This window comes from Tasmannia lanceolata, unplaced genomic scaffold (assembly GCF_043159265.1).
Source record: "Tasmannia lanceolata isolate RefF3 unplaced genomic scaffold, GAP_Taslan_0.1 ptg000026l, whole genome shotgun sequence".
Taxonomy (NCBI): Eukaryota; Viridiplantae; Streptophyta; class Magnoliopsida; order Canellales; family Winteraceae; genus Tasmannia; species Tasmannia lanceolata.
In genome coordinates, this window is record NW_027518703.1 from 9412525 (window position 1) to 9429412 (window position 16888).

The window sequence follows — 16888 nt, forward strand, 5'->3', positions numbered from 1 at the left end:
ATGGCTAGGACAGCTGCCTAACGCAACCACACATTAGGCAACTGTCGGCTGTAAATTTTCCAAATACAAAACGTTTTGCAGTGTTTGACTTTCCTCTGTAACCAAAAAGTGAAGGAATCCATATTCCTTCTTTCCTTCTATTTCTATCGTCCAGAGACCCCGGAAAGCAATATATTCTCTTCCTATTCTTCCCATGGTTATTAGGGGTACAAAACCCGACCCGACCGGACCCAAAAATAACATGGGTCGGGTTTAGAAATCATGGGTCTTGGATAGGGTCGGATTTTAAATTTGAAAACCCGACTCACAATCTTGCATGGGGCTGGGTTAAAGAGAAAAAAACCCAAAATCCAAAAATCCGACCCAACTAATGTGGGTGTATTGTGACTTTCTTAAATATCTCTTGAATAACAAAGAAAATTAGTTTCCAATATATTGATACAATTTGTTTCATTGAGGTGATCATGCTTATGTGAAAATACAATGTCCTTATTAAATGGGAACTGATATCCCACCTCTAACGGTTTTTGTGAGAATGGTTCACTCCTCGAGGTTAATTTGGGGGAAATATTATTTCACTATTAAATTTATACACTTGATGACATAAATTTAGACATTTTTGGTGTGAAGATTTGTTTTTTTTTTTTTCTACAATCTTTAAAATTAGTCACTATCCTATGCTAAAAAATGAAAATTTGACCTGATCCAACCTAAGAAACTATCTTGGGTAGGATCGGGTTTACGAATCTTAGGTTTTCTTGTAAAAAATTAGACCCGACCCGAGATAATTGTCGGGTAGAGTAGGGTTTTTTAAAAACCGACCTGCCCGACCCAATTTTGCACCCCTTTACTATTTATGAATTATGATTACTCTTTTTACACTTAAGGGGGTGCCTGAGGAAGACAAAGGGGAACAATACATCATTTCCCTAGATTTCTCGTTTCAAGCAACCTCCTCCTCCAGTTTCAACTTTCAAGTTCCAACCACTAACCACGCAAGACAAAACTAACTTTAAAACGAGAAGACTGGTAGCTCTTTTTTTCTTTCACGCCTCTCGGTATAGGCAATATCACGCAAGCACCACGCTGCCGTTATTTGCGCAACCCTTCGTCTTCTTTGTCTTACCTTTGACTGAAGGAACGTTCTTCTCTTTCTATCTCTCCATTTGAACTCCCCCCATTTTCTCCCTCAAGGAATCATCTCTATGCTTTGGAGTCAGAACCTTGCTGCTTATAGTTAAGTATGTGATCTCTGCTCTCTTATGGGTTGTTTTTTTAAACTTATTTGAGAGATTCCTATCATATTTTCTGAAAGTGGCTGTTTTTTCTCCCACATTTTTATGTATCCTTGTTTGTTTTATATTGATTTTCTGCACTTTCTGCTATCTACCCATTTGAAGATAAAGGAAAAGATGCATGGGTTTTCTTCTATTTGGTGCAAAAATTTACTTAAACCTTTTGTCTAATTGGGTAAGATGATATTATGAGTACACATTGGATGGCTAAAATTGGCAGCAGCAAATCTCTTCATTTGCTGCTAAGATTGTAAATACCATTGGAAACTTCAATAACGTATGTGTTATTAGGATGTCATATAAATTAGTTTATGAATAAGATAGCAAGTCACCTGTTGGTTGAATTCTATATGCGTCGAAACTATAGCTGAAAAATAGGTGAAATGCCCATTTATGAAATTGCAATGAAGTAACTAATGTTATAAAGCATAGTTTTACTAAATTGCTCACATTAACCAAAATTGCAGTCCAAATTATTCCAAAACGCCTATGAATCGAGAGATATAAGACTAGCATATGACTGGACCAAACAGAGTGACTATTGTTGCATAGCATAGTTCTACTAAATTGCTCACAAGAACCAAAATTGCAGTCCAAATGATTTCAACCTCCTTTTCTAAGGATTCTTCATACCCCTTGTAGGCTTGTAGTGTGACTAGCCAAATCACTTCTTTACATCTTACTTAAGATCACTACAATATGTTTTTTCAAAATTATTGTTTGTTTGTATCAGAATCTCTTGCCAAATCTTCTCTGATTTGTAACAACTAACAACTCATCTTTGCCACAAATTGTGTTTCATCTTTTTTATTTCTGCTTTTGTTAGAATATGTGGGATCTCATAGTCAGATTGTGTTGAATTCACACCATTGGATCACTGTGGTGCTAGATTAGGCAAGTGGGTTGAATGGAGTTGTCTAGCTAGAATAGGTAGCTAGCATAAATTAGCAATTAGATGAAGGAAAGAGAGGTTGTCTCTGTCCTATAAGATTAAAATGGAGATCATGTATTGAATGGGATAAGAATTGATTTTAAAGCACTCATTGCTATATTGATGCAACACATAGACTAGGCTTCTAGGGATTTGAAAGAAATAGTATTGTCACTTTCTAAAGGATTTTTTTTTTTAGCACCATGGTGATCCAATGGTGTGGATTCAACACAATCTGACTATGCGATCCCACATATTCTAACAGCTTTCGAGTGGGTAAGTTCAGTTTTTTTATTATTCTCAATTACTTTTCTGCAGGGGCTTCTGTGGTTAGGATACTTTGAACATCGCATTTTATAACCATCTTTGATTATGACTGATGAGACTGAAGATGAATCGTCAAATGAAAACCCATGCACTAAGCCTCTCGGAAGGTGTTCAGTATTTTACTATGCTATAGGGCACATGCTCAATGACATTACATCTGCTTGTTGGTTTACTTATCTCTTAGTGTTCCTGACGGAGATTGGATTGACTTCAAGGTACATTCCTTTTAAGTTTCTGTTCTTCTATATTTAATTTAAAAGCAATGAAGCTACTAAGATAGAGATGCAAAAGAATTTTACTATACGAAACCTGACTAATGGGTGCATGGAGGAATCATTGACAGTTTTTCTCGATTCATCTCAAAATTAGTGAGCTCATCGGTGTCGAGTAAGTTTTTCTGCTCTGAACTAGATCTGATTGATCTCCGAATCATTGTGATCATCAGAGGTAAATAGGTTAACGGTTGCCTAGCTGAAAAAGACCCAACAAACATGTTCTTGACAAGCCTATTATGTGATCGTAATCCTCCCTGTACAGAGGATTCGACCAAGAATCATTTCTGTTGGTAACTGAAGTAGGAACAATTCTTTTATCTCAGCAAGCAAAGGTTTGGGAGTTTAGGCATTCAGGGGATTTGGTTTTGGAATAGGCATGTAAAGATTTGTGTTTTGTATTTTGCATGAGGGGAATTATCCAATTCACCCATTATCAGCGACATCAACATCGTTGGATAAGTTAGCTGAGAATTATTCCTGTTGGTACCTAAATCTGGTACTATTCTTTAATTCTGGGAGGTAAAGAGTTAAAAGTTTAGTTGTTTAGGGACATAGTTTTTGGATTAGGCATGTGATGATTATACATTTTGCAGCATGCATTATGCTTGAGGAGAATCCACAGTTTGGGATTTGAATTTATGGAATCTGCACAGGAAAAGATTCTGATGTTTGGGAAGTGGAACAAGAGGAGTTGAATGAGATTTGGAAGGATGAACGTATTCACTGAGAGAAAAGAAAATTGTGCCCTTCTATGAGGAGCTCTACTCTTCAGATTTCAGGCCCCTTGCCCCACCTTCCAATATTGATATTAGTCGGTTGGATGAGACTGCTAGTTTCAAGCCTAATGCCCTTTCAGCGAGGAGGAACTTAGGGTGGCTCTCTTTTCCTTAAAAGGAGACAAAGTCCGAGTCCATATGGTCTATGTCCGCCATTTTTCCACAAGTGTTGGGAGTCTATTATTGGTGATCTTGCGACTTTCTTCAACGGCTTCTTTGAGGGTCTTTAGTTAACTGGGCTACACTCATATCTGTTATCCCTAAGGAAATGTAGCAGATAGACTCACTGATTTCCATCCCCTTGGTCTAGTGGGGAGTGTATAAGATTATGGCAAAGGTTTTGGTTGACAGATTGAGGAAGGTTTTGAGAGGTCTGATTTCGAACATTCAAAGTGTGTTCTGTAAAAAACCTGAAGATCTCTAGTCCCCAAAAACAAAATCAAACTCAATGTGCAGCTAACAAAAAGATTAGATGCAGGAAACACAAACACACAAAGCAAGAAACACAAAAATTGTGGGGTTCGATAGTGTGCCTACGTCCACAGGAGAAGAGAGTTTCACTATTTCAATATTAGGGTGGCATCTGGTAAAGTCTAAAATCTAAAGACAGTGCTTATATGCTACATATTAATTTCTCCAAGTCCATCCAGATGAGGATCTAGTTGAGCGAGGTGAAAAAAGGAAGTTTTTTCCAAAGCCTTGGGGGTGTAGAATTGGTTCCATCCCAAATTCCTATCTGGGAATCCTGTTATGTATTGTTCGGCCCTCCAGAAACCTTTGGGATTCAATTATTAAATGAGTTGAAAGGAGACTTTCTCTCTGGGAGAAGAGTTAGTTATCTCTGAAAGGATGGATTACTCTAATGAAGGTGGTGTTAGCTAATATCCTTCTCTACTATGTCTTTGTTTTGCTGCCCCATTTCCATTATCAATTGATTAGACCATCTTCAAATAATTTTTTTGTGGAATAATACAGAAGATAGCATAAAGCTTCATTTGGTCAGTTGTGATGGCGCGTGAAAAACTATGGAAGCAGGATTCTTCCCTGGGAGCCTTCGATTCCTGCTTCGATTCCCGCTTTCGATTCCCGCTCTGGCAACCTTGAGTAGGATTTTTTCCTGGGAGCCTTCGATTCCCGCTTTCGATTCCCGTTTTGATTCCCGCTTTCGATTCCCGCTCTGGCAACCTTGTGAAAAACTATCTTAAAGCTTGGAGATTCATTACCTCGTAAAAATGAATCACTGGAACAAGGGCTTGGAGGTTCATCGTCTGTCCAGGCTCCAAGAGAATGAACTTTTAGATCAAAACCTGCTCTGATAGAATGAAAGTTCTACAATTTTTTATGTAGAGCATTCAATCAGTATATAAAGACTTAACAATTTTAAGGATTTGGGGTAAATGACCTAAATCGTTGTGAATGAAGGAATGACAAATAGATTACAGAATCATAAGGTATTCTAAAATAAAAGTTGACTTATTTATGAAATAAAATTTGACTTAATTTTTGGAAAATATTATGCAAAAATAAAATACCACAGAGAATTTATAATAATAGAACTGCAGAAGAATCGTTAAACTAATAAACTAGAGAAAAATCAGAATATTCATTCAATATATCTTTCTGAAACTCATATTCCATTTATCATTGGTACAGACTCCTGAATAGAGAACTCAGATACAAAAACAACTTATAATATATCCCCAATGCACTTATAATTAGTTAAAGTATAAAAGATTAAATAACGTCTTCTCCAACAGCTTAAGCTTTTGGAGTAATTAGTTGTTTAACACGAAATCATAGCAACGGTTCTAGGTTCAAAACTCCTTGATATTAAAAATCCACATCTAATGGCCAACCCAAAAGAGGGGCCACATGTGCCACGTGTAAGCCAACCCTAAAAAGAGGGGCCACATGTGAGGGGGAGTGTTAAAGTATAAAAGATTAAATAATTGGTTGTTTCACATAATCTATTATCAATCCTTGCTAAAATCAAATTTGAAGTGAATTCCAAAAACAGTCTTAACTCCTTAAATCAACCCCTACTTAAACTCCCCCTATGACGCATCTAAAAGTTTTCCAAAAACCTTAATGAATCGCTGCAATAAAAAAATGGAATGGTATCTCAAAATTCTGAGCAAATGAACCGGTGTGGGTTCGTCAGGTCATGTCAGCATGAAATCATTCTGATGCTGTAGGCCGGTTAAGGCTTTAATTTCCTTCTCTTTTCTTCTGTAGAATTTCATGGGTGCTGGCATATTTGGTGTAATAGTTGTTGGGACCTGTAGGCCGACAGAAATTGCATCAAATACTCTATTGATGATATCATTATATCATATAACAATGAATTCCCTTAACTTTTTAGGCATAAATGCTGCACCCTTATGATCACATTCAGATATATGCTGTAACTGTAAGTAGGAAATTGTAACGACCCGATTTCCATGACCGGATCGCTACAAGCGAACACCTGCCAAAATACCCATAGTATTTTTTTCTTAAAACAATATATGAAAATTAAATAACCATCGCTCTTATTCCATTTCCAAATGTCTCCTTACAATAACTTTAACTTAAAACCAATTACTCAATTAAGTAAAGTTTCGAACTAGCCAATTTAAAATAAATTCAAAGGGGTTGACGAAGGGTATCGTCTTCCATAATTATTTGCTCCCATCATCCTACGCTCCTAGACATCCTCGTGCGCAAATGCACCCTCATTAGAATTCTCTAGTCCTGGGGAGAAAATAAGGTCAGCAGAATGATAGAAACTGAACCAGTATAAGAATTCAATATAAAATAACATATCAAGATCCATATTATAGATAAGACAATTGAAATTTTACAAAAGAATGTTTTGCCAAAATCTTCTGCAACTGAATAGTAAAATCATTTCGGATTATCAAATGTACTAATAACTGAAAGATAATAATTCAATAACATTTGGAACAATTATAAATTTACCACATTTTTATCATAACAATTTCATTTAAACCCAGGGCACTCCAGCTCCCACTAGCTTGTTGCCCTTGCCAACACGGTCGATTCCGCGGGGACTTATTACGATAGATCATACCGCCTAGGGACTCTTGGTCTCCGTAGGATTCCAACATCAACCAGGAGTTGCGCGGTTCTCCCAAGTTGTATACCTTTTATTACGGGGATAACTCAAGGTTTCCCATCACCCTTTCCCATTTCCTCTTTGGATATTTCTTATATTTCCAAACTGCTTCATGTGTTTGACAAATACAATTAAACGGATAAATCTTTATTAGAAATCAGATTCCATTTCCAATATATAATACAAGAGACAAAATTTCATTTATCATAGAATAGTTTCGAAAACATAAAGATTTAGATACTTCACCATTCTTGTTGTATAATTTGAAAGCCATACGAGCAAAGTTTAGCTATCACCTGCCTTAATCTTATAATCGCAGTAGGACGAGATGGCTCCTGTAGGCAAATCAATAAGTGAAATAGGTCAACTTATTTTGGTCTAGGTCCTTTTTAATCATTTTCATATTTTCTTTATCGGGAGGAGCCCCTGGCTTTGGGGTCAGCAGGGTACCTGCAATGATACAACTGCTGCCCTGTCTAAGGTACAAATACCACACAGGCAGCACTATAGCTGTCCAGGTTTAGGTATTAAAAACAGCAAGTATATATCACGCAGGCAGCACTATAGCTGTCCTGGTTTTAGTATTAAAACAGCAAGAGATTTAAATATCACACAGGCAGCACTTGTCCTGGTTTTAGGTATTAAAAACAGCAAGTATATATCACACAGGCAGCACTATAGCTGTCCTGGTTTTGGTATTAAAACAGCAAGAGATTTAAATATCACACAGGCAGCACTTGTCCTGGTTTTAGGTATTAAAAACAGCAAGTATATATCACGCAGGCAGCACTATAGCTGTCCTGGTTTTGGGATTTAAAACAGCAAGAGATTTAAATATCACACAGGCAGCACTTGTCCTGGTTTTAGGTATTAAAAACAGCAAGTATATATCACGCAGGCAGCACTATAGCTGTCCTGGTTTTGGTATTAAAACAGCAAGAGATTTAAATATAAATATGTACACTATACTTACTTGTGATGCTACAAAGCTTGAAGATGACTAGGGTTTTTCCCTTCCCCTTTTTCTCTTCTCCCTTCTTCCTCCTTTTTTTTTTTTGTTTTAAAGTGACCCTCTCTCTCTATTCCCACGTTTTTGTGCAAGAATGGGAGGAGTGCATCACTCTTCTTATACTATTTTACTTTCCTTAATTTAAGATTGGAAATTATGGTGTGGTGAGAGGTTATGGTAAGTTGCCATCAATCAATTCCTTTAATTTCCCATGACTACCATATAGGTAATATATAAAAGAGAGGGAAAAGAGTTATGGTAGTTGCTCACAATCAAATCCCTTGATTTGGGATTTGATTGCTCATATTCTCAAAAATTTCTAGATTTTATCCTTTAAGAAATCTCCTAAAAATTTGAGATTTGAATTTTACATAAGAGAGTCAATCATACCAAAAGAAGGAGTTCAAGATTCCTTTTCAAGTGGAAATCAAATCTCTAAAAAGAAAAGGAAACTTCCCCCTCCCCAACATTCTTAACTTATCTTTCATACACTCATTGATACTTACCTTAATTATATATATATATATATATATATAGTAGTTTTGAAAATGCTATTTCTAATTAAAGTATAGTATACGGATTTTTGAAAGGATTTGTAGGTGGACCCACACATATATATATATATATATATATATGCACGTTTTTCCTTGTGGAAAAACGTGGGTTTCTTCCCTCCACTTTAAAATTCAAAAAATTTTCCACCTTTTAAGTGCTATTTTCCACGGAAATTATTTTCTTCTTTTCATTAGAGAATTTAGATCTAACCTTCACTAGCCATAGATTCTAAGATCTACGGATCTAGGCAAATCGAAGGAAAAAGAGTGATTAAATTTTACGATCAAGGGTTGATCAACGATGGATCGTTGATCCCCACCCTTGAAATTTAGATCCATCGATCCAAAGCCTAAATCTTAGGGTTATTAAAGAAAAGTTAATCACAGTCATTACAGAAATTTTCTTGTGAACACTATCTAGATGAGATCCAGGTAATAACCTAAAGTATCTAAGAAGTCCCGGGCTTAAATGTTTCTATTGGTTGCAAAATTTAGACATCACTATTAAGTTTAAATTTTCTTTTGAAAATTCATATAAATTATAGATTGCTTTTCATGGGTATTTGAGTTCAATTCTGTGAATTTATATTAGTGAACTTCGTTAGATTTCTGTTTCCAGACCAGGAATTGTTATGTGTCTGCTGAAATCTGTTGTTTTCTATGGCTGGGAAGGATCACATGTCTCCATTCCATTGCTTTTGGTTTACAAACATTTGATTAGTACCATTAAAAAAAATACATTTTTGATTAATTGTCTCTTAGAATTTCTATCCAGATTTTTAGCATGAGTGTAGTAGTGTTACCTTTCTTCCCAATATAATTGTCGTGGTTATTATCATTACACAGGGATGCAGCTACTATCATGCTTTCGGGTCAGGTTGCTGATGGATTTGCAACCATATTTTCTGGGGAGCTGGTAAACTTGGAACCTTATTTAGGGCCTGTTTGTTTTAGATTATGACAACCGATTGTGGAGTCTCCAACAGATTATTGGAGTCAAATTTAGTGCAATTTTCGGTCCAATAATCGTTGGTGACTCCACAATCGGTTGCCATAATCTAAAAGAAACAGGGCCTTAATTTTCTGTTTCTTCTATTTGAGTATTTTATCTGTTGCTATCACAAGTTGGGCTTGGTTAAAGTTCAGCTGGGCTGGTCTGAAAGCCAAAGTAAGCAAACCATTTTGAGTCCGTGTTTGGGATGACTTTACACTTACTCAGGTTGGGCTTGGTCCTACTTCTCAAAACCCATTTTAAAATTGGCTTTTACTTGGGGTGTAACTTGTTACGACTCAAGAAACCCAACCACATCATATAAAATGTTGAATATGTTCAATTTAACGTTTTGTTATATACAAGTATATAATAATAATATATGTATTAGTGTCTAAATAAGTTATACTCTCTCTCTTAATACATATTGCATCCTTGCAAGTTGCAACATATTGCAATTTGACACCTTTGTCATTGTCATGACTCATGATTTTCTCTTGATTTCGATCTTAATAGGTAATAGGTTCACAACCAACTTGGCTTGGGAAAGGGCATAACAGACACAAGAAAGTGAAAAACTATCTGTTGCAGGAATATAAACATACAAGGAATAGAATGCTAAACTCATAAAATTCTCTGAGTTTTACATCAAACATGGATTTGTTGTAGAGTCTATATACTTGATTAACTGAGAGATCCGTACCTTTTTTATATGCTATATCCTAAAATATGCGTCCCATGGTTGAAGAAAATCCATGGAAAGATTAAAATGCTTTAGTAAGCGCAAACTGACAAAGCAATATGTTTGGGGAAAATACTATTATTTTTTACATTTTTCCTACTGGCATAATCTGTCAATCACAAGAGTTGTGCTAAATGCAAAATGGTTACAACGTGAGGGGCTGAACGTTAATCACGGGTTCAGTCACCACTTTAACGCACCAAAAAAATGGCAATGTGGATCCTTATCTGAACAAAGTATTTATTTCATTTTTTATTTTGTGAAATCTGTGACACATTTAAACTGAAAAATTCTAATTAAATATAATTCTTTATTATCTGCATCTGAAAATATTCATTTCACAGATAGACAGGTTTGGGCATTTCAAAATGTGGCATGCTGGAGGATCAATTCTGGTTGCTATTTCCTTTTCTTCTGTTTTTGGTGGTTGCCTGCCTTGTAAAATATTTGGTAACAATTCTTTGGCCCTGCAAACAATTGGCTACAGCACATTTGCTGCAATTTTCAATGTGGGTTGGGCTGCCACCCAAGTTTCACACATGTAATATTCGTTTCCACTTTAAAATTTCCACTTAGTTCGTGCTTATCAAATAAGTGGTTGTTGTATTCTATAATATTTATTCACATACAAATCATTTATTTTCCCCGGGCCAATTGTTTCCTGTTGAAGGTCAATGGTTAATTGTATCACATTGAATCCAACCAGCAGAGTTGTGCTTGCAAGCTGTCGTAATGCTTTTACAATGGTCAGCTGCTCTCTTAATCCTTTTTTTTTACCTCAAGCCGCCACCTTAAATTTTATTAAATTTTAATTTTTTTATGCTGAACATGCATTTTCTGTTTCCTTATTTAGATCATAATCAAGGTGATGATGTCTTTACCTTTTCAATGTAACTGTTATTGAAGGTGGCCAATCTCACCCTATATGCAGTTGCTTTAGGTGTCTTCAGTGTTTACAGTGCCAAAACCCCTGTCGACACTGAAAGGCAGGTATGCATATTTAGAGATGTTAAATACAAAGTTCATGTTTTGTTGGTCTTTTCTTTTGGTTTAACTCTTTCATTCTTTTAAATTGATCAGTACCGCTGGATCGCATATTGTTCAATTTTTATCGGGTGCTGTTTTGTGGGAATATTTCTTATCGGAACCAAAGAACCAAGGTGCGATAGAGATTCCTGATGTGCCTTTATGTTCGAATTTTTCATGGCATCATTTAAGATAATTACTCCATATGTAACTTCTCTTGTGATACCCGTGCTACTTGCTTAAAACAATCAAACTTAGACTTCACATATGTCTGTGAATTTGTGATTATGTAGATTGAAGCTACAAATTCAGTGCAAAATTCCTGAAAGGATATCTTGGGCCTATTGGTTTAAAAAGGTTCTGTATTATCAAGTTGCACTTGTTTATATGCTCACCCGACTGACAACAAACATTTCACAGGTTAGCATCCTTTTGTGTTTATTTGAGAATAATGAACTTGGGGTTCTATTTTGAAAATGAAATGGAACATTATAGAATAAGTAAAAGGTGTATCTATGTCAGTTAATAGTGGTGAATTATTTCACATGTTTTTAGTCTATAGTTTATTAACATTGTCGCTACTCTGTTCCACAGTCATTTCTTGCATTCTATATCATTAATGATCTGCAAATGCATCAATCTTCTAAGGCTTTGGTAAATGTTCAGACCTTATCAAACTCACATTCCATTTACTTCATATCTATTTTAATTTCTTTTGTAATTGGAGAATCTTGGGACACTGATATTACCTCCTAACTTAACTGTGTAGGTACCTGCTGTTATTTTCATTTGCAGCTTTGTGGTCTCTGTCCTTCTACAGGTTTCAGTTTTCTATTGTAATTCTATAGTTGAATAAATATGTGTATTTTACATGTATGTGGTTCGTTTATTTTATTTTATTTTTGAATTTTAAATCATTTACTCATATGTTAGGAGATCAAATGGACCGGCAAACGTCTCAAGGCCTTCTTTACTGTTGGAGCCACTTTGTGGATATTTTCTGGTGCAGGCATCCTCCTTCTTCCTAGCAATATGCACAATTTCATCTATATTCTTGCAGTAATCATCGGTGTTGCCAATGCCTTAATGATTGTAAGCCAAATCTAGTCCAGAATTTCATTTATATCATTTCAGGCATCAAATTGATCCTTTTATGGTATCTAAATAAATACCTTAGTAACTGATACAACATTTTTCACAGAAGGCTAATTGATCTAGAAATATATTGGATGTGTTCTATTATTTGATATACACCATTTACATGTATTTCTATATTTTTTATTTAATTTTTATTCTTGACCCTTTTATTGTAAGTTTACCCTCTTTTTTCTATTCTTTTGGTAATTGTATATTCAGTGATTAAGCCCTATTTTTCTTTCAGTAAGTCGTAATATTTTTTAATATTTATCTCTCAAGTTAAGTGGCATTGGAGCAAGGCTGCTAGACATAGCTGTTGTTTCGTTGACTCCTTGTTCCATCCTTCTTGTATCACATGAAATCTATCTGAACGCCAATTTTGATGTTCTTGTGGGCTACTTCTCCCACATAAAGTTATTAAAGTTAACTGGATATGATAATTACATGTTGATATTATTAGTATATCCCAAAATTCCATTGGTGATATTGTTATTTTGAGCATGAAACCATTTAGTTTTCAACACCAAAATAATTCTTTAGTGGCTACCATCTGATGATGCTGTTGCCTAACAGGTCACAGGAGTTAGCATGGAAAGTTTTTTAGTTGGTGAAGATCTCAATGGTTGTGCATTTGTTTATGGATCGCTGAGTTTCTTGGACAAAATATCTTGTGGCATTGCATTATTTGTTCTTGAATCCTATCAAGGTGAGTATTTTATTCTTAGAATTTTTTTTTCTTTTAAGACATCTAAAATATTTGAAAGTCCTCTTTATCATGGCAATCTTCTCTATAATACTCAATATGATTCTTGGAAATGTATTTCTCTCTTAGTTGCATGAATGGATTAATGCCACATCAAGTTTATCCAGTGTTTAGCATGCATGGATGATAAAATACAAAATAAAAGCATTATTTTAGGTATGTTTGGCAACCATGAATTTTTTTCCTGATTTTTTTTCTTGAAAATTAATCTATCCTAGGATTGGTAACCCTTTTTTAGGTAAAAATTATTTCAGGTGAAACTTTTAATGTTTTTACTTTAAATGTTACAAGTAATTTTTACCTAAAAGGGCATTAACAAACCTTGGAAAATGTTTTCTGAATAGTTTCACAAGTTCAACAGTGTTGTGATATACCACAATTGCAAGTTGATTTGCCTTTTGCACTGCCAAGAAAGGTTTCAAACATCAGCTTTAGTATGGACTTGGTCTCCGCAGAATTTATGGAAGTTTATGATGAAAGTCCATGGAAATACTGTAAAATCATAATAAGTTTATGGAAGTTTATGGAAATGATGGAAATTTAATATGAAATCTCAGGAAATGCTAAAATAACACAAATACACAGCTAGAAATCATCACCTAAGCAGCACAATTGTCAATAATGGTGTGATAGGGAATTGCTAGCGTCCATCTCAAAAGGCATTTCGCGGCTGGTCTGTCTCACGTCAGACCAGCCACCTCGTGAATGGAGACAACGTGCGACAGACAAGCCGCGAAAAGCCTTTTGGGATGCACCCTAGCAAATCTCTTGTCAATAATGGTGTGATAAGATCAAATACCTATTAACATGTGTGATAAGATTCATTCTAAATAGAGATATTTTGCATGTTTAAAGTTGATGACCAAGTCATTTCTTTTACTTTTGAACTTATGAGTGAAATGGCATCAATACTTTGTCGATATAAATGGAGTTTTTTGGTTATGTGGATGCACCTGCAAAGAATCAATCTTCGATTGACTTCGGTCCCCATGGAACTCGGTAGATGTCATCCAAAATCAACACATGTTGGTGAATATAAATGAAGTTCATATTCTAAATTGTTATATTGTTTTTAATTTTTTTTTCAATTGGAACTGTTCAGATGTAGACTAGATGTCCAGAGGTTGAATTTAACATGAGCTAGCTCATATATAGATCAAAAAAGATCGGATCAGTTGAATGTGTGCTATGTGTTGAAAGTGACATAATGGAACAAATGAACCATCAATTGACCACTACTCATGCAACTCTTTCAAATAAATAAAAAACAACGTTCAAATTTGCAGTTTCATGCAGATGATTTAAGGTGTTTCATCTTTACATTTTTTAATTCAAATCGAGTCTCTTATCCAATTCCTAACATGACAGTTGCATAGCCAGTTGAGAATAACCAGTGATGGAATATGTCATAACATGTCTCTGTTTTACTTTAGGGTGATGATTTTTTCACCCCCGCCTCTCGGTAGGATAATGCGCCCCCCTTTTAACGTGATTTGACGTCAAAAAGTGTTAAAGGCTGCCCACAATTCACGTTAAAAGGGAGCGCATTATCCTACAGGGGGCGAAAAAATCGTCTCCCTCTACTTTATTCTAATATTGGCAGATTTCTGTTAATGTTGAACTGATAATGGGTGTGACTAAGAACACTTTCATATCTCATTCTTACACAGATTCTTCTCCAAATCCCAAAGACTGCCATGGTACTGTCTCGTGTCTATCTATTAGTAGATACGGCTTGGGTCTCGTTCCTGCGACATGTGCCTTCCTAGGGGTGGCGGTTACATACTCCATGGACCTAAACTCATCCAATTCAATACGTTTACTCGAGCCCTTGCTGGTGTAATGTTTGAATATGGCTCTCTTTGCTTCATGACAACTTGAAGCTGACGTTGAGAGTATGCGGTTTCTTTTGCTTCAAGACAACTTGAAGCTGATGTTGAGAGTTCCCATTGGTACACAGGGATGTAGATGAGTATTTATAGAATTGCAAAGCAAAGTTGAAATGGAGTTACAAAGAAGTTTAACGGGAATTTATTGGCAACATGTTGTAAAACTAATATTGCGTGATTGAAACCATGAGCATATGATTAAAGAAACTAAGCACAAGAAGAGATCAGGCATAAATACCTCTGTTCACTTTTATCCTCTGACAAGATGATTTATCAATCCTCTCGATCTTGGGATGATTCCAATTGTCTACAAAATAAAGAATGGTCTGTGGTGGTCTTCTATTCTCTCCACTTCCCTATGTGTTTTTCAATGGAAAGATATAACAACCTTATGTGTGAGAGGCCATAGGGAGTAATCCCGCATTTATAATAATTCAAAAGGAGTCCACCCATTACAGACTTATTTATAATAACTCAAATAAGCCCACTAACCTTATTGGGCTTACAACAGGCCCACGCATATTACTAACCCGTTATTGTATCCCTTCCAACATGAACACACTTGGCTAAGGTGATTGCTCTTCACTATAATCAAACATTTTCTACAATCTGGTTTTATAAAAGCCAAAACATGTGCTACACAAGTCCATAAAAGTCTTACACATTCTATATCTCTAATTGATTTATCGGCAATGATACCTACCCCCTTTTCCCAATGTTTCCACCCCTTTTTGTTTGTCGTATCCTCAAAACGACTTTATTTTCAGGAAAAGACAAACAAACTAGGGTGGAAATGCAGTCTTTTTTAGGAAAAGACAAATGAAAGGGGTGGAAATATCACTGCCCGTGAAAAGGTGATATTAAGTTAATTAATAATAAAAAATAAATAAATATGGTGTATGACAGTATCGAAAAATTAATAAAAATAATAGTAAATGAAAATTTTACTTGAAATTGTCAATCTATTGATCAAATAAGAGCCGATGTCATTCAACAGTATTTTTTGGGGAATGATATTTCCCCCCTCTGATGGATAAAATCCCCCCATTATTCGTTAAGTTTTGAAGGCAAAGAAAGCCGCGAAAGCCGCAGGGGGGGGGGGGGCGATCCCCCCATTTAACGTTATTCGTTAAGTTTTGAAGGCAAAGAAAGCCGGGGGGCGGGGGGGATCCCCCCATTTAACGTTATCCGTTGAGTTTTGAAGGCAAAGAAAGCCGCGCCGGGGCCGGGGGGGGGGATTTAATCCGTTTCGGGGGTGGGGTGTGGAATATCATTTCCCTATTTTATTTTTGTCCTTAATGGCATCAGTGAAGAGTATTCTACCCACCCCACTTGCACTTGAGTTTCCACACCAACCCAACCACCACCAAGTGACCTCACTCATAAGTGCAAAAAAAATAAGAGCCTCAAATAGCAATTTTCTATTATTCAATGGGTGTGGTATTATAATAAGGGAGGGAGGTATATGTACGGTGTTGGAGAGAGGACAATGAGACCTACAAGGGGAGGATTAATTAAAGTTCATTGCTTCATTAGTCAATTTGAGCCAGGTAGGCTCTTTCATCTTCTTCATGAAAGTTTTCTAAATGATTCATTAGCCGACCCCAACTAGTTTGGGACAAAGGCTTAGTTGACTTGACTTGACTTCATTAGCGGTTCGGAAGCATCTCAAAAAGGAGTCATGTTTAAGGGTCAAAATTAAGTTTGAACTATAGCAAGACAAGGCTATGCCAGAGCCTAATCATAGTAAGGCATGTACAATGAAACATGCCAAGCCATATGCACCTCCAACCAAGGAGTGTCCATGTGTACTTAGGGGCCTAATAACAAATAATGGGGGTGAAAATAGCAGCCCTTACATAAACTCGATTCTTTGTACCAATATGAAAGCCAGTTTATGGCCCATCTCACTATTCAAATCCATAGACCTCTTGGATGGGCAAAAAAAATTGCACCAATTGGATGAACTAGCGGCTAGGATCATCCAATCAGCGCAACTTTCAGGCTATGGGCCATCCCTGGTGGAGCCCGCGATTTTTTTTCTGGCACCAATCA

At 36.0% G+C, this 16888-nt stretch overlaps 1 protein-coding gene across 3 annotated transcripts; it reads left to right on the top strand.

The window, feature by feature from the left end:
* Nucleotides 1–1005: 1005 nt before the first annotated feature.
* Nucleotides 1006–15143, top strand: LOC143858760 (uncharacterized). Of its 3 annotated transcripts, none has more exons than XM_077369476.1 (13): nt 1006–1236; nt 2545–2768; nt 9132–9201; nt 10363–10559; nt 10689–10764; nt 10925–11008; nt 11099–11178; nt 11338–11464; nt 11639–11698; nt 11814–11864; nt 11978–12136; nt 12755–12887; nt 14615–15143. In XM_077369476.1, exons 2-13 carry the CDS (start codon nt 2599–2601, stop codon nt 14785–14787), a joined length of 1380 nt encoding a protein of 459 aa, XP_077225591.1. In that variant the 5' UTR covers nt 1006–1236; nt 2545–2598; the 3' UTR covers nt 14788–15143. The 3 variants fall into 3 exon arrangements, with proteins under 3 accessions (XP_077225591.1, XP_077225590.1, XP_077225592.1); XM_077369475.1 differs by having other exon boundaries at nt 1006–1241; nt 14615–15142; XM_077369477.1 differs by lacking the exon at nt 2545–2768 and having other exon boundaries at nt 1006–1241.
* Nucleotides 15144–16888: the final 1745 nt, after the last annotated feature.

Bases quoted from the DNA above. Each gene is read 5' to 3' on its own strand.
- LOC143858760 (XM_077369476.1), top strand. From the start codon at position 2,599: ATGACTGATGAGACTGAAGATGAATCGTCAAATGAAAACCCATGCACT. The intron at 10,765-10,924 runs GTCAGCTGCTCT...CTGTTATTGAAG, and splicing joins GTCGTAATGCTTTTACAATG to GTGGCCAATCTCACCCTATA. The intron at 11,179-11,337 runs GTGCGATAGAGA...GTGATTATGTAG, and splicing joins ATCGGAACCAAAGAACCAAG to ATTGAAGCTACAAATTCAGT.